The 21,409-nt window shown below is 31.8% G+C and overlaps 1 protein-coding gene across 1 annotated transcript; it reads right to left on the bottom strand.

The window, feature by feature from the left end:
* Window positions 1–8,326: 8,326 nt before the first annotated feature.
* On the bottom strand, window positions 8,327–13,298 carry LOC149485325 (uncharacterized). Its single transcript, XM_089700106.1, has 6 exons — window positions 13,142–13,298; window positions 11,573–11,624; window positions 11,208–11,353; window positions 10,897–10,989; window positions 9,294–9,400; window positions 8,327–8,993 (listed from the first exon to the last, which is right to left on the bottom strand). The coding sequence occupies exons 1-6, from the start codon at window positions 13,163–13,165 to the stop codon at window positions 8,813–8,815; spliced, it is 603 nt and encodes a 200-aa protein (XP_089556232.1). The 5' UTR covers window positions 13,166–13,298; the 3' UTR covers window positions 8,327–8,812.
* Between the last annotated feature and the right edge of the window lie 8,111 nt (window positions 13,299–21,409).

The following is a 21,409-nucleotide window of genomic DNA, read 5'->3' as shown; positions in this document are numbered from 1 at the left end:
TGGACCTACATCAATTTGTAAATTTATTTGTAATGTGCTTTAAATTGTACATTCATAGTTCAGGCATTAATTAATTGACATTTTACCAAACTATATCAAAATTATCTAATGACTTGGTAATTATAATTTAAATATTTCAAATAACTCTATCTGTAAATGTTCATCACATTAATTGGTAGAGTTTAATTTTATTTAAATGACTTATTAATAGCTGTCAACTTAATTACTATCTAATAGGTAGGTAAGTATGTTTCCAGGAGGCAGGATCATTATGGAATTTAGGCATAGTATTATTTTCACAAAGGCCCGTTATTCATAGAAATCTAGAGTCTCTTATAATGTAAAGGTTCTGGGCCTCTACATACCTACGTTTTCAGGAATTCAGCACACAATCACTTTTCGTGATCTTTAAAATCGGACTCTTAATATAACTTTGTTGTGTCTTACAAAGATATAAGAGGTTTAAATATAAATAAAATTATAGTTCAATATTTATTTATTTATCTTTACTCTTTAATGATATTATTAGGTATGCATTTCGAAACATGTATCCAAAATTACTGTTAATGTAGAGACGATTAGAGTACTACAAATCTATTCGTCGCATACTCAAAGCATTACATCCAATTATCAGGTTGAACTTGAGCCTAGATATAGTTAAAAAAAAACTTTGTTAACAACACACAACAATGTAATCGTTCAGTGGAATAGGTCTAAAGGATCCCCTCAGGAGCGTCGTCAATTTTTGAACTAAAAGGAAGAATAGATGGTATGTATTAATTTTTTGTTGGATCTATGTATTCTTTAATTAAAAACCGGCCAAGTGCGAGTTGGACTCGCGCGCCGAGGGTTCCGTGGTAGTAAGTTTAAAATTATAAAAAAAAGATATATTATGTGATGGAACTAAAAATTTATGGTTTTCGTAATTTTTCCTTTATCTATGCTATAAGACGTTGCTTCGTACCAAATTTCAAGATTCTGAGTTCACGGGAAGCACCCTGTAGGTTTTGATTCCCTTGCAAGTGTCGAAAATTTGCGGCATAAACGGCTGTATCTTTTGATTGCGTTGGCTTAGAAGTTTGATTTTTTCACAGCTTCAAGGGACAGTAGACCTGAGTAATTGATATAAATTTCAGCTTCATACCTCTACGCGTTCCTGAGAAAAAGGGTCTTGACAGACGGACGGACGGACGGACGGACAGACGGACAACAAAGTGATCCTATAAGGGTTCCGTTTTTTCCTTTTGAGGTACGGAACCCTAAAAAGAAATAAAAATAGTGGAATATCGATAAGTCACGAAAGTATAAAAAAATTCAAGTGGTGGCTTAAAATTTAATGGGTCAGCTAATTAAGTGAATTTATTATCACCACCTGAGTTATAAACAAAATCCGTAAATGTAAGAGAATGGTTTAAATATCGGCGGAAATTTCCATTCCTTCAATGGCAGGTTAAAAAGCCCTGCGATAAACAGACGAGGAAACGAAGTTTCCGATGACGTCCATCGAAGTGCACTAAAATATCTTTCTTTTTAATCATTTAGCCATTGTTTGTATTCCTTATTAGCGACTATTAACGCTTTTAAAACCGTATATGGATCTGTGGTAAGGAAGTTATTTTGGCTATAGTAATTACGTATCCTTTTTATATTGTGTTTAATTTGTCTTGATTAATTGTGACGTGTATCTCATTTATTAATTGATACTTTTGTTATATTGTCTGCACTCTACATGGACACATATAATATCTGAAAGGAATGGCTTGCCTTGAGTTAGATAAAAATGCAAAAAAATATAAATATAGTTAGAAGTACAAAATTATATTCTTAAGATAATACTGCTGTGTTTAGCTGGTCCAGCGAAAAGCCAAAGGTGAACCGATTTAGACATGAAATAAATCATGTGTCAAATATTTATTATTCCTCATAATAATAATGCAATATTTATGAAAATAAATGATTAATTGAAAGCCATTTTTAATAATGTTGCAAATAGTTTTACATAAAAATGCATGAAGCAGATTTATTTACATAAAAATAGCCACTATTTACTTATATAGCATAATTTGTGTTGACGATGTGTATTTGTAATATAGCATTTTAAAATTAAACAATTAACTACAAGAGATGGAGAGCTTTTCATAAAATTAAGACATTAGACCAAAAAAAAATTGAATGAACGTAAAAACGCTTGTACTATTGTACAGATGATAAAGGTTTTTTGATCTCATTACCTACCTGATTATAAATGAATTAGCTTGGATAACCAATTGGAACATCAAAGGTACCTAATCATTGCGCTAAGCCGATTGAATAAACCCGTTAGTGCAGACTTTACAGGGAAAGTTTGCGAAATCAGTGTTTATTTATAACAGAAACCTGTTCAACTCTCACTCACTACCATATTATTATTTTATAAGCAAGTAAAATTAAAAAATAATCCATTATTTACCTCTACTCAGAGCATCTTCGAGTAATCAATGCAGTTTTCCTAGAATATTGGAAATATACAATGTATAAATAGAATCCGATGTTATAATGATTTTATGGTAGACACGTGCTTTATTTATTGCCTTGTGATTTGATATATTATATGTAAAGTTCGATCTACCTATATAGTCATAATATATCTACAGCTATAGGTATGCTCTGTGTTTAGTCATGCTGGGTATTAATTTAAACACAGATTTGAAATAAATAATTTTTCATCATATTTTATTTATTAATAACATGTAAATCTTAAAAATAATTTAAAAAAAATATACTTAATATGTATTATAAACAAACTAACGACCGATTAACATATTTTATGATATACATTCTGTACACAAAATATGGCCGTAAAATATAATAATGATTAGCACTATTATTTCATACTAGCTTTCCACCCGCAGCTTCGCCCGCGCAGTCAAAGAAAAACCCGCATAGTTCCCGTTCCCGTGGGATTTTCGGGATAAAACCTATCCTATTTCCCGGGATAAAAAGTAGCCTATGTCCTTTCTCGGGTATCAAAATATCTCCATACCAAATTTCATGCAAATTGGTTCAGTAGTTTAGGCGTGATTGAGTAACAGACAGACAGACAGAGTTACTTTCGCATATTTTATAATATTAAGTATGGATTTACAATTTTGTATATTTATTCGTTTGAAAGCATGAATAGATTAACAGTTACGATCATGTTTTATCTATACATAGTAGGTACATAGTTGATACATAACGACTATGGAATTAAGTAGTTAGGTAGTTTAGTTATTTCTTTTTGTATTTTAGTTTGGGCACATATTAAATTGGTTTGGGTACTTGTATTTCGTTGTATCTATTGTAATCGTTACACAATCTCAGATGATTGTCTGTTTCCTTGGCCAATGGCCATAAGCAAATAAGCGTAACAAGAGGAAGGTCAAGGGTTCAATAGCCGATGGAGATTAATATTAATCTCTGTAAAGTTATTCACAAAATTGATGCCTGTTAAGGTAAGGGTTAGTAGCTATCTACTAGGTAAAGTGCTTATACTTTCAGCCCTTCTACCCTTATTTTTATTTTGATATCTTTATTTTTTTTTTTTTTTGTGGCATTTTTGTAGAGTCAAATAATTGATCTTTTTATCTTTCTTTCTTTCCATGCCCATAATGGATTAGTATGATTTCACTTTTATTAAAGTTCAAGCTGTGACTGAACAGTTACAGTGCGTTTTTTTTTCATTCAATACGGCCAGCGGAGACACTTTCATTCTTAACGATTGGTAATGCCATGTCCTTATTAAAATAAATTAATTCCAAATCTCAAATTCAAATCCGTCCGAAGTTTTAAAACTGTAATTATTGCAGTGTACATTTATGGCTTATTTATGGAATGTTTTTCTAAAAAAATTACTAAAATTAGATTTATTTTAAGAACATTTTCCCATTTTCCAACTTTTTTAGGATTAACTTTCCAACTGTTCATCCTTCGCTTGTTAACCTTTACTTGAATAAAAAGTTAAGAGACTGGAGACTTACTAAAAAAATATTTTTTATTTAAACGAGTTAATACTAAGAAGGAATTACGTTAATGTTTGACTTTTAATTATTGCTAAACGCACAAATATTGCTCTCCATTCGAGTCATGGTCGAATGCAACGACGTCAAGTCAAATGTGAATGTCTGATTGTACAAAAAAAAACAAACACATACGCATTACGTATACGTCAAATACCTACCCAATACAATTCCCGGACAATAGTATCTCAATTTAGTTCCTATTAAGCAAATATCCGTTACACAATAGACTGGAAGACATTGTTCAAACGCTCTAAATGAGTCACATATATCTTATATATGAGTTATTAAGAGTATCTTTATAAATTTCACGAATCACAACGCATACACTATATAACATAGCACTGAATTCTAATGTAATTTTCCTATAACTTTTTCAGAAATATAGGATTGTAGGTGATAGTTCCCTCTTTATTCTATGGGACTTTAAAAGATCGAGTTTTCTACTCTACATTCGCTTTAAACGTAGGTTCACTTATGTTTTCATCACATTCGCGTAATACTGAACAAAATATAGGTTGAAACTAGCGATCACATTAACTCGATTCTTACATGCGGTACTTCCCCGCGAGCACATATGCTGCCTACATTTCATTTCATTGCAATAGCGGGAAAATACATAATATAAGTATGTTCATGGCGTGTGCGTAAAATCCTAATTGCATACAATCGTAGGCAGTTTTTTTGTACGTGAAATTGATATTCATCTCATAACTGTACGTAGTGGGTATTCAGATTTCAATGATTCACTTTATTTTGGCGATGCTCTATGACTCTAGTAGAAAAAAAATGAGGGTTTTTTCGATATCACAACGGATATTTGTAGTCCATGTAATGTTTAATTTTAATTCAATAATGGATATTTTTCATATAAAGTGTTTTCTATTCTTTAAATTATGATCTTCGTTGCAATAATTTTCCTTAAACTGCACGACAGCAACGACTTGACACGCTAATTGTAGTCGGTAATATTATTACGTTTGTGTATTACTCATACGACATTGCATATAAATTAACTGAAACATGCACATAATAAGGAATTATCTAGAAAATTTAATAGTATCTATAAGCACAGATAATATAATACTGTAATGAGTAAAAAAATACTATTCATTTCCGAGTATTGACAGGTTATTGACTGTGTGGTTTCATTAGCCGGGGTTTGGCGGTCAGCGTAAATTCAGCTATTCGGGCCTGAGGTAAGGGATGAGGGGGTCCGCGTTTAGTATGGAATCAACGTGCTCGAAACTAAAAATCGTAAGCGCCATTCACATTTTTATCAAAAAGTGAATGAAAATATTTAGTATATTCTAAATCTAAAACAGTCACGAAATCGAGAAGGTAAAAATACCTATGTATTTGTGATTTTATACAAATTATTATCGTAAAATACGGTTGTAATGAGCATTTATATGATATTTTAGAGGTAACTTCAGGATTTTTTTTTATCAAGCAAAATTTTTCCAATCGTGTTTTAGAAACAGTCATCCCATCACACATACGTTCTGTAATACTATATTAGAAATTTCAGTGCGAAAAAACTTCAATATTTTCAATTATAGCTCATAGAAAACAGTCCATTTTGCCGTTTTCACCTACTAAGGGCCCTTAAATTACTGCCAATAATTTATTATTAAATGCCAAAAAAACCACTTGTGTTGAATTTTTACTTCCTAATGTAAAAAAGTTGAACAGAGATATTACCTTGAACGGGGAGGTATTGCATCCTACTGAGTCTACTGTATTTCTAGGGTTAACATTGGACGAGAAACTACAGTGGGGAGCCCATGTCAACACCGCTGCAGGTAAGCTCAGTTCAGCTGCATATGCAGTCCGAAAAATAAGGCATCTCACCGATGAAGATACAGCTAGATTGGTTTATTTCAGCTACTTTCATAGCATTATGTCCTATGGAATTCTACTGTGGGGCAAGGCTGCAGATATAGAAACTATATTTATCTTACAGAAAAGAGCCATTCGCTCTATATATAATTTACGTGCTCGGGACTCACTAAGAGATCATTTTAAGAATACTGGTATCCTTACTGTACCATCACAGTATATATTTAATAATATTTTGCATGTACACAAAAGCTCCGACTTGCACACAAGAGTAGGAGATAGACACGATTATGGCACAAGGAACAGGAATAGAATTGAAATGCCATTTTTCCGATTAGCTAAAGTTAAAAATTCATTTATGGGTCAAGGTATACGCTTATATAATAGAATTCCTCACAATATTAAAGAGTATAGTAGTTCTAAATTTAAAACTTATATAAAAAATGTACTAGTTCAGAGAGCGTACTACAGTATTCAGGAATATATAGACGATAAAGACCCATGGAGGGTTATCGCGTAAAAACCACAGGACAGTTCTTTGGCATATTATGATATATTATTATGTAGTTAGATATAAGTTACATATTATGTAATATTGACATGATTTAAAAGAGCAACTATGGAGTTTCTTGCCGATTCTTCTCCGTAGATACTGCTTTCCGAATCGGTGGTAAATGTTAAAAATACTTATGTAATGACGATTCGAAAGTGCTACTAAATAGTAGTCTAATTGAATAAATGAATGTTTGAGTTTGAGTTTGAGTTTAAATAATTACTTTAGCATAATGCGTTTGAATAGTATTTGAATAAATACAACATACCAGTTGTTAAATGAACAGTTTAGATAGGTATTTCAAGTAGATAGGTAGGTAATATAATAAATATTATATAGATGATAGAGCTTGTTTTAAATAACGTCTGCGATTAGGAACGTGTTAAGTTTATCACAAAAACATGTACTATGCTTAAGTCCATACAATTTAAGATCTACACTATTAAATAGGTAGTATATGCGTATATATACCTACGTCTTTTATATATAATGGTTTTCCGTTCCTTCTAAACCCATAATAAGATATCCAGGGTATACTTATACTTTCATCTGGGTTCATCACAAGTGCAGAGAACGTAGTATTTAGTAATCTGTGTCTGTTTTCGGCGTTGTTGAAGTTTCAAATAAAATAGACCGTATCTACCTCTACTTTACGTTTATAGGAGGTTATATACGATTTTTTGCACGCCTCATAAGCGAAGCGTTGAGGTGGGTACTACTGTCACTTCGCGCAAAACATCTGATTTTTCAAACTTAAAATGTCTTTATGTATCATACATTGCACTTGTAAGATAATACATACACACACATATTAAGAAAAAACACTATTTTTAACATTCATGATATTTTTGATGTCATTTTTGTTATTTAAACTAGTTAAAAAACAGTTTAAAAAAGTTCTGTCTTGGACGTCCGTGTGTCTGTATGTGCGGAGGATTTTCTTGTTAACACGATAGCGACCGAAATACTTTACTAATCGAGTCTTTTTTTTTCTCTTACGCTTGAGTATGCTCAGGAATAGAACCCTTTCATTTTTCAGGGTCTGATTCGATGTGGTTTAATTGTTATTAAATAAACAAAAATAATAATAATTAATAAATAATTATTTAAAAAAAATTATGAGGCGTGCACTTTTGGATTTTCCAAATTTATTTAAATTATCAGGGCAAATAAAAAAAATGGGTTTGCTTTTGTATCTTTATTTGTGACTAGTTTACAAAAATAACATACAATTAAATAAATATAAAGCTTACATAATGATTTGATGTTATTTTTGTGTTCAGGGATTAACCGTGACCCATAAATCAAATCAAGTTAGTTACATTATAAATAATTACATAAAACGATGGTTTCACATACACGATTGTTTATGTGGCTAATGAAGATTATTCTGATTGTTTGAGATTTTATCTGTGTTATGAGATCATAAGTCTTTAAAAACATCACGTTGTTTGCTTGTACGGTCGTGAATTTAGATGTAGTAAGAATAGCAAATATGAATAATAGGTGTATCTATATAATTCAAAAATTCAAAAACACAATAAATTTTTAGAAAAGGTATCTATACTATAATATATTATATCAAGTAACTATAAATGCGGGTCCTTAAAAATCTTACAAAAGTTAGTAGAGGTTTAAAAGTCGATTCTCTGTCAAATTTTGGCCATAGTGGTGAATCTCAATAAAGTACAAAAATACACCTAATTAAAATATATTTCAGATTACATTGTAATGCTTAATGTAATGTTAATAATTTATTCTATCAAGCATAAATGTGTAGAATATAAGCTTTGCTTATACATGTTAAATTATTTCTGTCTACCAAAATCTTCCACATTAGTTCAACATAATCTTGTACAAAGTATCAGTATATGCGATTTTTTTAATAATACGGTAAGTACCTATAAATTTCGCGAGGAAAGTGACCTTTTTAATCCTATTTTATCTATATTAAATAAAAACAAACAAGATGCCACACTTATAACAATAAATTCAATGAATATGTATTACATAGCTGACCATAAAGACGACTCATATATATAGTGGTCAATTATTTTTATAAATAACACACTTAATTAAGATAAGTTTGAGTCAGTTTCCTGGATTTATCAATGTTGGCACAGAAAACGTAAAACAAGAAACAATTTGGAACCCTCTTCACAATGGGCAGCGTTGGGCGAGTAGAGGTAATCACGATAATGTAGAGGGCCTAAATGTCTATGATCAGCCATCATTGTAGATGTTTATTCATAATCGGCAACCGCCGTAATGGCAGCAAACATCGATCCTTTGTCGGGCCAACGCTGCCCATTGTGAAGAGGGCCCAAAACACTCGATGTGTTGTCAAAATCTAGGCCAGAAGAAGATTGGAGATACGTGATCAAGACATATCAACGGGTCTGTAATTGCAAGTGCAGCATACTGGAAGTTGGACTTCGATCGTTTTAGTGTCCTTTTCACCATTTTCTACCGACACTTTCCATTTGTTGTACTTCTGTTTACAGAACGTTTCGTATGCGCTGTTTTCTGAAAACACGTTGAAGCACGGAGCGTCGGGTTTCCTGTAAGAAATAATCAGATTAGTAAGTATGGTTCATCCGATTTGCAAAAATACATTTCTCGTAGCAACTAAATCGATTTGGGTGTAAGAGGAACCTAAATATACTTTACATCTATAGCTCTACAAGTTAGCATCAATATTTTCATTTAATACAAATTAGTTGTATGCTGAAATCTTTAAGTATCTAATTCCTATTTTTATGGGGTTGCTGAGGTTTTCAGTTATAATTTTATGACCTTTTTTACTGAAATATTGTATCATCTTTCTTTCTTCGCTTCGAAAACTTGGGTTTTTTACTTACGTGCATCTTTCTAAACGCACACGCTGTACATAGTCTACGCCTGGTGCTTGCACTACTGTTTGCCACGGATCCTCTCGCTTTTCACGCACCTTGTATAGTGGCTCAAACTGAAAATATTAATTTTATATAAGGGCTTAACAAATACAATCTATTTCAAATCTAATGCACACTACGCTTTGTCTACAATTAATTTTGTAGGGAGTTCAGTACCTAAGTGTTTTATGTGTTTCCTCGTATTATTTATGACCATATAAATGACAAGATAATCTTATATGTAAGATAGTAGGTATCTCGTAATTCTGCAGGTAAATTGTCAGTGAGGAAAGTACTTATTTCCAATTAATCAACTTCAAGTAAGTTTATGTTTTAGAGAATAATCAATTTATATGGATAATTTCCGAAAATCCGCGCGTTAGGCGCGTTAAGAGTAAAATTTCAAGGTCGCGTCATGTCAATACGGTCACGTCATGGTACGAAGATCTTCGTTTCTTTGAATCTTGCCAAAGAAGTTTCATTTCTGACACGTGTGCTCGGCACACACGCTATTTTTTATTTCATATCTAAACAGGTATGGTTGATTGTTGTTTATATGATATAGTTGTATGTATAATTATTGGCTCAGTGTAAGAGAACCTGTTCGCGACCTTGTTATTATTTCCGCGTTGTGCACTGAAGATTGTCTACGAAATACAACTAATTTGCGTAAAATTCTATAAGTGTTTGCAAAAATCCTAAAGTATGGGATTTCATTGTACTATACCTGTTTTGTAAATGTAATTTACCTAAGAACAAGTACTTTATGGTAAACGGTCGTAAAGTTTAATTATGTTTGGATGTGGACAATGGGAATCTATAAAACTTGTTTATGGTATAAAATTACCGGTACGTGCTGAATGAAATGTCAGATTTTATAAATTTATTTAGATAAGGTACTATTTGCGAGATAATTGGCTATTGTACATACACGGTATATATACATACATACATAGCCAATTACAATTAAGTACCTAAGTATTATACAAGCTTGTTTCGGAAGTTTTGCTTAGTAGGTATTGGGATAATCTTGGCTTGGTCTAATCTATTTTATTTACTTTCTTCCATACGTCGTTTCGAGTGATCTTCACGTATACACAGTATATACTAATTATTATTTATTTTTGTAATAAAATGTAGATTTGTGGAATGTGGGAATGTTTTATTACGATACGTGTAGATGTAGTAGATGGTAGGACGCACGTGATGGCTTATTATAATGAGACGGTCGAATTGCGAACAACAAGCGATCCTACTCATCTATACCTAATAATATTATAAAGCTGAAGAGTTTGTTTGTTCGAACGCGCGTATCTCGGAAAATACTGGTCCGATTTAAAAAATTATTTCTGTGTTATAGTCTATATAATATCATCTCACTAAGACCAACACGGCGGAGCACTGCGGGTAAAACCGCGGAGCACAGCTAGTAATAAATAAGCTGGGAAGTTAGTCTTATTTAATTTTTTTCTTTCATGGAAATTCTGTTTCCTTGTAATATCTCGTGTGAATACCTATTATAATATACTTTGTTATATTTTCCTTATTTTATATTATTATACCTACTTACAGTTACTTCGCTTTCACAGTCGTCTCCTTCAGTTGGGTCTCCTTGTCGATTGTCAAATGAAATGGTCACTAGTGAGGGCTGAGCTAATGGTTTCTGAAAGCATGTGTAAAACATAATTTTAGTATAGCGTTCAGGAAAATAACAATAGGATGAGCGTTCAGGAAAATAACAATAGGATGATGACTGTCTCTTAGATGCTTATAGTGGAATAGTGCCCAATGTTCATCCATATGCTACTATATTCCTTCAAAGACTGAAACTACGAGCAACTTTCGTAAGGAAACAAAAATATACATAATAAAGAAACTTACATAGCCCTTGAACATCAAATTGAATTTTTCCTCTGGATAGTTCTTTGGTTTGATGGTACAATATGTGAGATTCCAACACGCCTCTGGCACGTCGTCTGCGATGTTATTGTTTTTGGTAGGGCCTGGATATTTTATTGGAGTATCGACTGAAATAAAATAAATTTATATAACAGTTTGTATTTTGTAGAAATATATAAGTTTCAAATAGAGGATTAGGTAAATGATTTTGTACGGAATATTAACAATGCATATGAAATATTTTATCGACCTAATATTCTAAATCGTAATAAATATACTGACTTGTGGAAATATGGAATATTTTGTATTAAAATAGTTATTACGAATAGCTACTTAATTTTACTTACTTTTAGCTGCCGCGGCCGCAGCGTATGTGCAGTGGAGACTATAGACTATAACCTGAAAATAAAAATAAACATAATTTTGATTGCATCCTATAGGCACAGTATGTAATAATATTCAAGGACACTTAGTACTTGAATTACAGGGACCGCATGTATAGAATGGACTTAACAAACCGCTATTGATGCTTTTTTTTGCCTGCATTCCCGTAAGTATAATTATTAGATATAATTTTTTAAGCATTAAAAGACTCAAATTGTAGTTGGATTATTATTTATCATTTAAAAATGTAACGAAACTATTAATTAGTTTAGTTTTAAACTTATATATAGCTTACTGACAACTGACAAGATAAAAAGTGTAAACATTGTCTTATTAAAAGTTTCACGTACTTCGTGCAACTATTTCAATAGATAATTAAAATATCCTACTGCCTAGAAAACTTATTAGATGCTAGGAAGCTAGAAAGCTGTGAAATCATTGCCAATGCAGATTGTGCCTACTTATTATGAATGAACTTGTTATTACTAGATCATTAAGAGAAAGTAACTTAGTGCTTAGAAAATGACAGGATCCTATAACAAAAGTTTAGCATTTTGTGAAATACATTAAGTTTTTTTTTTAGTTTTTTTTTGTTTGTACGCTTTTATCGACGTATGAGGTGAGAAAGATGGTAGAGAACTCTATCTCAGGCTTAAACCTAATTACTCAATGAAAAAATTATGAAGTGAAACTTTTTTAAGCGGGTTGAGAGTAAAATTTCAAGGTCGCGTCATGTCAATACCGTCACGCTATGGACTAAGGCGATTATTATTGTTTTTGAATCTTGCCAAAGAAGTTTCACTTCTGACACGTGTACTCGGCTCACACGGTTTTCTTTATTATTTGAATTGCATGTATGGGATCTATGTTAAATGTAACTGAGAGAAATTGTTACTGCGCAGATTATAATAAAATTAATAATTGAATATTAGTAACATTAGGAGAGCTATTACTGATTATACTATTATGAGATAATATGCAAAACATCTGGAATTATTTTCGTCGGTGACCTGAATTATAATTTACAATACCTAAATATACTTCAGAAAAAAAGAACAATATCACAAAAGGGAACATTTGTACAAAAGGCGGCCTTATAGCTGAACAGCAAACTCTATTCTCTACCAGGGAACCTGGCAGGAAAGGAAATGTATGAAGGTCGTGGGAAAGCGCAAAATAAATGACTATTTACGACATTATATGCGTTAAAAATAATTTAATACCTAATTTTAGTTAGGCATTAATTTAAATGAGTACTAAACTTTAACGGTAAAGTTAAATTGGAACTTAATATCTCATATTGTTTATCTTTTACCGATTTTTATTTTTTTAAGAAGTTTAAGTTTTTGTTCCCATAGGATTTTCTAGGGACTTTACTATTCACGTAAGCTATTTTTAAACTTAGTCAAAGAATTATGTACATAAACTATAAAGCCGGTTAAACCATTTTCAAAAGCCGGTTAGTAAACAAAGGCATTTTAACCGGTTGACATTTACGCTACTAAGATGCTAAAAAGAAGTCTAAAACTTACAAGTAAAGACGCTTTCAAGAGCATTTTGCTGAAACACTATAAACGCTCTTACAAACACAAAATTATTTATTCCGAGCAAGTGACGTGAAGCCACTGTGAAATCCAAATGTACACTGAATGCACAAGACCCAGGCACTTGTTTTATGTGAACAATACTGATGACAGACTCAATGAACCGTTTCTCATAGACGGAAAACCACTGCATTTTTTTTTCATGGAAATCGATCGCCGACTCATTTGTAATTGTGAATGGCATGTGCTCCATATTATTTGGAATGAATTGTTTTTTTTTTTTTATTTTGGGTTGATTATTGACATTAGATACTCGAGCTTGCACTTATTCGCATAAAGCTGATATTGGTATGAGGTATGGATGCTACACTAACACGATTATAAACAAAGTCTGAAGACGCAATTGTTCCCATATGTGCAAAACATTGGATACAAGGTCACAAATATTGGTTGTTGGCATTTGCAACAAATAAACTTATAATAAAGATCATGGTGATGAAAGTAAAACAACGCGAAAATTTTCAACAAAAAGGAATGACTCTACATAATAATTCGAAAAATGTTTCTTAACTGTACCTATATTAATCTAATTTAATTTTTATACTGTGTACCTATAGGTATTTACAATTAAAGTATTGGAAAAAAGACACTTATAGTGGGAATTGAATGGTGATTTATGTAGGCTCTACCTATATTTTCAGAAATTAAAAGATAAAAGTCGATCTAAGAAATTCGACATACTTAATACCTATATTTACGAATTTTGTGTGAGATAACTAATGAGTCAATGGGTATTTCAGTAGTAACCTATATCATGCAAAAGGAACTAATGATTTCTACAAAAATTGCAACAGCAGTTCTTAATTTATTTTTCTCAGTTGAACAGCAAAAAGATTAATATTTAGAACACTGTAATTTTATTTTCCACCTGCGTCCCAAACTGTGACGTAAATTAATAGTCACGACTCACAAAATATGTCATCGGTTTTCTATTACGTAGGTACTGCAGTAGTCACTGACAATTTAGTTTTTAATAATAACATTATGTGAATACCTTTTACTGTAGCTAGTAGTAGTGTACCCTAGCTAGTAGTATATTTGGATTTTTGTATCTAATCCCCTGTACCTATGGAAAATTCTTCATCTATATGGCATTTTAATTTAAATTTTTATTCATACAAATAAGCCGCCAGACTGAAACTGCATATACCACTTATCGTCGTGGATGACGCAAGCTCCTGAGTTTTACCACATTTTACTCTTGTTATAAATCATCCGAACTGGAAAAGAAAGATTGCATTTCAAAATTTACGTTTATTATTATTTATTACTACCCAATACCTTTATTTATAATTTTCCTCGCGGTATTGCTAATATTTCTTAGTAAGAAATAACAATTTTCCCCGAAACTCAACATAATTGAGCAGAAACGTACTTTCGTTCTAATATTGTAAGAGATTCTCAAAGAACGTAATTCATAGTCAGAACGCATAATATTACGTCATCAAGATCCAGTTGAAGGAAAACCCGCGGGAATATTAAACAAAGTTAGAGATAATATGTGACTTACAACTACGTAGGTACTATGACTACACCCATCAAAAACTTCTTAGCCCTACTACTAATATTATAAAAGTGAAAGGATAGTATGAACTATTAACAAAAAGAAATATATAGAAAGGAGCACGGTTTATATAGCCTTTTCATTTATTTATTTTCATAAAATATAGTTTTAATTGGTCAAATAGTGTAGGAGATAGTCGGGAGTCCTCGCTCTAAAACTTTTTGCTTGAGTTTTTCAGATGGCTTCCTTGTCTTTATCAAGCGCGGGCGCTTCTGGTCGAGTGACAGCAACATGCCTAATTTTTAAAGGTGTCTGAGACGCTTTTCCTCTTATTTTGAAGTTAATTTGAGATGTTACAAGTGTACGAAGTGTACATTTATTCTACGGAATAATTATGGATCGAAGAGCTAACGTATGGAGATGCCTGTTTGAATAAGTAACTCTTTGATTGAGTGTGACTGTTATGAGAAAAAGTAATTATAGAACATTGAGGTATATTATAGAGAGGACAGCAGTACAAAATCTGTGCGACAAGCGCGGCCGCGGCGGCGCGGGGCGGCTAGTGAGTCATACAATTTGCAAATATATTCTGCCTATTATTTCTTATAAATTAAAACCAATCAATGTAACAAATAAATATTGTTTATCTTATTAAAAAAATATGAATAAACTTATCAATTAAAACCAATCAATGTAACAAAAAAAAAAAAATGGTTTGAGACGATTGACTCTAACTCGTGTTAGAAAAAGTGTAGTAGCGATTGCCTCTCTAGTACGTAGTACATAGTAACTCAATGTTATAGAAACTATATTTATTAAATAGAACCCTTTCCAAATACTATAACTTTTGTTTTACAAATTTTTAAATGTAAGCCTCCTGTTTGAAAATATATAGCAAATGATATAACGTGTAATTTTGAGGTTAAATATGGTAGGTGCCTGGAAATGTTGAATTTTTATACTTACATAGTTGCTCAAGTATTTATTTGCTAGTGGGGTAGGTACTCATTAACTTGTTTGCTGTGGATAATTTGAAAGTTGTTTACTTGAAGTTAATTAAATGAAAATTTGAGTTAAAGTACGTACTTAGTGAAGCTAACTACGACTTACGAGTGGAACTCAATCAAACCTATAGATAGCTTATTGCAGAACTTAAATATACCTACGTACTTATGAAGTATTTTAACGTTTTAAAGCTATATATTGCATTTATGGCGCCGTTTCATTAGTCGATAGGGCCCGCATGCGGGGTGCGAGAGATTTCTGGAACGCGTGCCACAGGGCCAGCATTCGGGGAACCGTTTTCATTAGTCGATAGGGCCCGCATGCGGGGTGTAGGGAGAACCTCCATTTTCCAAGCTGTATATTGACCGATGAATTTCATTGGTCGATATCACGGTCGGTATTAAGCATGCGGGGAACTTGTTTTCATTGGTTGTTATCTCGCCTGCGGGGACTCCCCGTATGCTGTATACCGAACGAGTTAACGACTAATGAAACTGCGCCATTACTGGAGTAACTGATATGTTTAAAGAAATATAACAACGATTCAAAGAAAAATCATCATCAGAAATCAGAATCATTAAAATTCGACCGAAAGTTCTGGGGTGTTATCTCAAAGAAAAAAGTACAGTCGAATCAAAAACATCCTCCTTTTGGTGGAGTTGGTTGAAAATTTAAAGATTACGAAAAGAAATATCAAATAAGAAACCTCAATGATTAGTAAATATTTCTGATGGCCTACTTCTTGCCTTCAAATTTTCAAATCTTATGTGTCTCGGTGAATGAATCTTTCAAATTACATTACCTACAGTTTTCATACTTATATCGATCTGGTGGGAGTGTGGTGGATGTTGAAGTACCTAGATATATTATTTACAAGCTTTCCGCCCGCCGTTTCGCCCGCTTTGTCTAAAACATGCTAAAACCTAATAAATTATATACTAAAACCTTCCTCTTGAATCACTCTATCTATGTAAAAAACCGCATCAAATTAATCAATTCGTTGCGTAGTTTTAAAGATTTAACCACAAATAGGGACATAGAAAGCGACTTTGTTTTATACTATGTAGTGAATACACCATCGATCATCATTTGTATATTGGACAAAACATATTAATTTGGATTTCTTCTGAACTACCTAATTTGTTCATAAGTATGAATAAAATATAAATTAGGTAAGATGTTCGGTGTGATCCTGCAACGTTAGCTGACGCGGACGGTAACCCGTAATAATGATATGAAGAAATTATTAACAAACATTCTTATTCTTAAAATTAATTCGTGTAAACTGCGTACAATGCGACAATAGACATCATCATTATATGATGATAGTTTACTCGCATTGTCGCAAAATAATTTTGTAATAAACACGTCAGAACTTCCAAGGAAATTGTATTTTAAACTCATGTATGTAGGGTATGTTTTCTATTACTAGAAGACGATTTTCCGCATACGATACGCCCTGATTCCACTTAAAATTGGTATTACTATGAATAAGTGTGTAAGAATGTGTTTGATTTGGAGATCCTTCAGGAAAATGTTATTTACGCAAATTATGACAGGCATTCTATTGTCCCGACTTATCTGTCAAGTAGTCATATTATGAATGACCCTGGGTTTTATAAATTACCCTAGGATGTACCTACTACATCAAGGCCTTGGAATGTAAAACGAATGTGACTTTTAAAGTTAACTTCATTTTTCTTAGTTTTTAAATGCAAAAATATCAAACATAGCATAAGCAAGAAAACCACATAAAAATGATAAATAAACAGCTTCTATTAGTTTAAAAAAATATTCGTTATTGATCCAAATTATCTAGATTCCAGTATATATATGTAATTAAGATAGTATTCTGCAATAAACACTTGAGAAATTGACCAACATAATATAAAAATATGGTTAGCTTATACGCAATGAATACCCACATTTATGTCTCCCTCAAAACGATTATATTACGAAGAACCACAACATTTAATAGTATATTTTACTTGGCAGTTTTAACACCTCCGGTATAGGAATATTCCTACTTCAGACATAACTCGCATTGTTTTGTAAGATTAATCGCGTTGATGAAAAAGATATAAACAATTTGTAAAGAGGTGACAATTTGCAAGTTAAAATTAATTATTTATTAGACGAATGTATGATAAAAGAATAATAATTTCTTGCACTGATTGTAAACGCATTAATGGTTCATTGAGTTTAAGCTGCAATAAGCTCCATATCAATGTTTCAGGCACTGTATTGAGTTTTACGGCAAAAAAGTTTACTACGTAAATTAGACAATATAAAAGATGCTGTATGAAAATATACACAATTATATAAAAGGAAAGTAACCACACACCAGCTAAGGCTAAAATTAAAGTGCATGTAGATTTCATTTCACAACGCATGTAAGATGCGTGATTGCAAGCTTGGCAGTCCGCTTTTTTCGTAAGCTAAAATCATGCTAATAGCACAGATAAAATAATACCTACTAGTAAGTAACAAATTATAATAAAGTTTGATTACTGTTAATGTTTAACGTTTCTCTTGACAATTAAAACCAGAGAAAAGTTAAAAAATATGCCAAGAATTGATAACTTCCGTCGTTTTTGGGAACATTGGTTAAGAAAGTATACATTAGTGAGTATAGTTACATCTTAAAATCTAAAATTTAAATTACTTGAGGAAACACTTTGTAAGTAGGTTACTATTAAGTATTATATAATTAATTATTAAGTATGGTTGGTATCAAGTTCTTGTCTTTTTTAATGCGATTTATTCGATTTATTAAGTTATCATGTTTCTATGACAGTATAGTTAATGGTTACAAAATGCTACAACTAGTTGCCTTGCGTGGTATTCGATTAACAAGAAAGATTGTAACCAGTGATTCCATAATTTAATGCACTATTTGAAATTAAGGTTTAATATTATAAAATACTATCTTCCGGCCGCGGCTTCGCCCGCGTGGTGTTTTGATGAAAGGTAGCCTATGTTCTTTCTCAGGGTCTAAAGATTGTCTGTGCCAAATTTCATCAAAATCGGTTGAAAGGTTACAGACAGACAGACAGAGTTACTTTCGCATTTATAATATTAGTAGGGATAAATAAATAATCACATAATATCTAGTATATTCTTTTCAGATTTTTCCGAATAGAAACACGTTTTAATAAGTGCAGCAGTTAGGTATATGGGTCACATGTTATACGTACCTACACGTAGATTGGAAATTTTTAGATGCATAGAAAACAGATAAAGGTAATAGACATGTGTATTATAATTAGCCTGATATGATTAGTATATCTTAAAGATGATGATCCCCATACCATGATACCAGCAAATGAGAATAAATAAGGAAAATAGTCTCAAAGTAATAAAATAGTAATATCAGAAGCGGTAGTCCTTAATCCGTGTCGTATTAAAGCTAAAATACTTACAAAAATTTCGAAAGAAACACATAATATTTTAACCAACTTTGTAGCAGTATCTCTACTATTAGATAATATCGAGCATACATGGATATCCTGAAGTTTCTCTTAGCAATATTTACACTAACCTCCACAAAATGTAATCTATAGTTTCCTTAAGTTTTGCGTCATAATAATAGCTTTAGGTTCAAAAATCCAGTGTTGCGCAGCTCGGATGTGGTCGAGGATATGATTGGATAACGGATCACTTGGTAATGTGGAACAAATTACGTAAACACCTTGTTTACTGTCACCTTTGGACCTTTTTGTATTTGTAAGTCAAAGTTTACTAGAGGTCGCTTTTCTTTAAAATATCGAATTTAAATACACGTGATAATAAGTAGGGACAGCTGTTATTTTAAAGCTTATTTATCTTTTATTTACGATGAAATAAGTTGTTGGTTTAAAAGTTTAAATTACATTAATCATACGAAAATAGTAGCTATGCATTACATATTTTGTAGTAAATTTAGTACAGCAAATCCCTTATATCTATTGACTGAATACAATATAAGGTTACAGATGGGAAGAGAAAGTAGGAACGTAACATTCTATAAGGAAATATGTATTATATTGCAGGGTAGGTTATATTGGTCGATTGACTAAAATGTGAGTGTGACAAACAATCGACAACCAGATGTTGAGACATAAAATTCTCTTCATATAGGAACCCACTGAGAATCTGTGATATTTTATTTATTTTGCATAATACGACATACATACGACAACTATCCTGTATCCGCTATCCATCGCTTATCTTCCGTTTGAACCATTTTGAATAGAGTTGTGAAAGTGCTGAACGAATTCTCAAATTCAGTCCAGTATTTTCGGAGTTTATTTAATTCAAAAAACAAACAAGTCATGCCTCTTTCGGGAACTAATTGAATTGTTGGAGTAATCATTTTTAAATTTCGCTGTTTTTATTTCAACGAGATAATAGATGAAAAATTCAAGATATTACCTACTTATTTAATATAAAGATCGCCAATTAGATACAACCCAAGCTTAAATGTGTGTTTTATAATTACATAAGTTTCAAATAAGGAAATAAAATTTGATTACGTACCAATGGAATTAAGAAGTTAAAATTTAAATTAGGAATAACTCATGTTGAACATTACTAAATAAAAAAAAATACTGTTTTGAAACAAAAAATTCTTTAGCATGGAAAAATAGGTCCTACATAAAATTGTGAAGCAATAATATTCATATAAGCATTTTTGGTTGGTACTCTATACTATGTATTCTAATATTAGGTATGTATTATTACGTAAAATTTAATATTCTAATATTATGTATTATTACGTAAAATTTAATTAGTCCAATGAGCAATTAAATCTTGGAGATTTGCTCTGCAAGCCTCTGAAATTATATTATAACTAGCTTTTACCCGTGGCTTCGCTCGCGTTAAGAAGTGTTATTATAAATTATGTATAGTTTTTTTTTTTATTTTAGCTACTTTGGGGTAGAATTAATCAAAATCCTTTCTTAGCGGATGCATACGTCCTAACATCTGCCTGCATGCCAAATTTCAAACCGTTCAGTGGTTTGGGTTGTGCGTTGATAGATCACTATATCAGTCAGTCAGTCACCCCTGAGTTTAATATATTTAGACATGGATCAAAAGTGTAAAATAATTGGAATTAATTGACCGTAAAATACTGTATATTGAAACTAAACGTTATGTTCTCAAGATAATCCTCAGGTACATTTACTAGGAAACGTTTGCTTAGCAAAGAGAAAGACCCTTGACACCTGTGTTCTCATTAGTTTATTGTACGATACGGAACTGTTGGTATTGGTCGGTATTTATAACTAGTTGATATAATATTTGCTAGTGTAGGGAAGACTAATTTTCTCCAACCCTAGAACCCCACACTGAATTATTTTTACTTGGTATAACGCAAACCGAATATTATATCCATTGAGATAATATTAATATTATCTCAATGATTATATCCTGAAAAATACAACAAATTCCGAAAAAAAAAGTCTTTATCTTGCAACAATTACTAAAATTGTAGTGGTTTAATTTTATGTATATTTTAATACATTAATTACATACAGGTCTATATTATTTTGTAAAGTTAGCACTTAGAAAGCATAACAAGGCGCCAACGGAAAATTATAAGATTTGTCATCTGATACTGACCGATGACCTGAATAAGGTTTGATAACATAGTGTTATGTGATAATACCCAATCTTTAGAGCGGGGATTGTAGTTTAAATAAAAA

Source organism: Colias philodice, chromosome 10 (genome assembly GCF_061535455.1).
Source record: "Colias philodice isolate Cphi_HAF_F1 chromosome 10, ilColPhil1 Martin Lab GWU primary, whole genome shotgun sequence".
Lineage (NCBI taxonomy): Eukaryota > Metazoa > Arthropoda > Insecta > Lepidoptera > Pieridae > Colias > Colias philodice.
Note: the sequence above shows the minus strand (reverse complement) of the source record. Positions and strands in the feature narration are given on the sequence as shown.

Excerpts from the sequence above, each read along its gene's own strand:
- LOC149485325 (XM_089700106.1), bottom strand. The coding sequence starts at position 13,165 with ATGCTCTTGAAAGCGTCTTTACTT. Across the intron at positions 11,625-13,141 it reads TCTTGAAAGCGTCTTTACTT|GTTATAGTCTATAGTCTCCA; the intron begins GTAAGTTTTAGA and ends TTTTATTTTCAG. Across the intron at positions 9,401-10,896 it reads ACTGTGAAAGCGAAGTAACT|TTTGAGCCACTATACAAGGT; the intron begins GTAAGTAGGTAT and ends TAATATTTTCAG.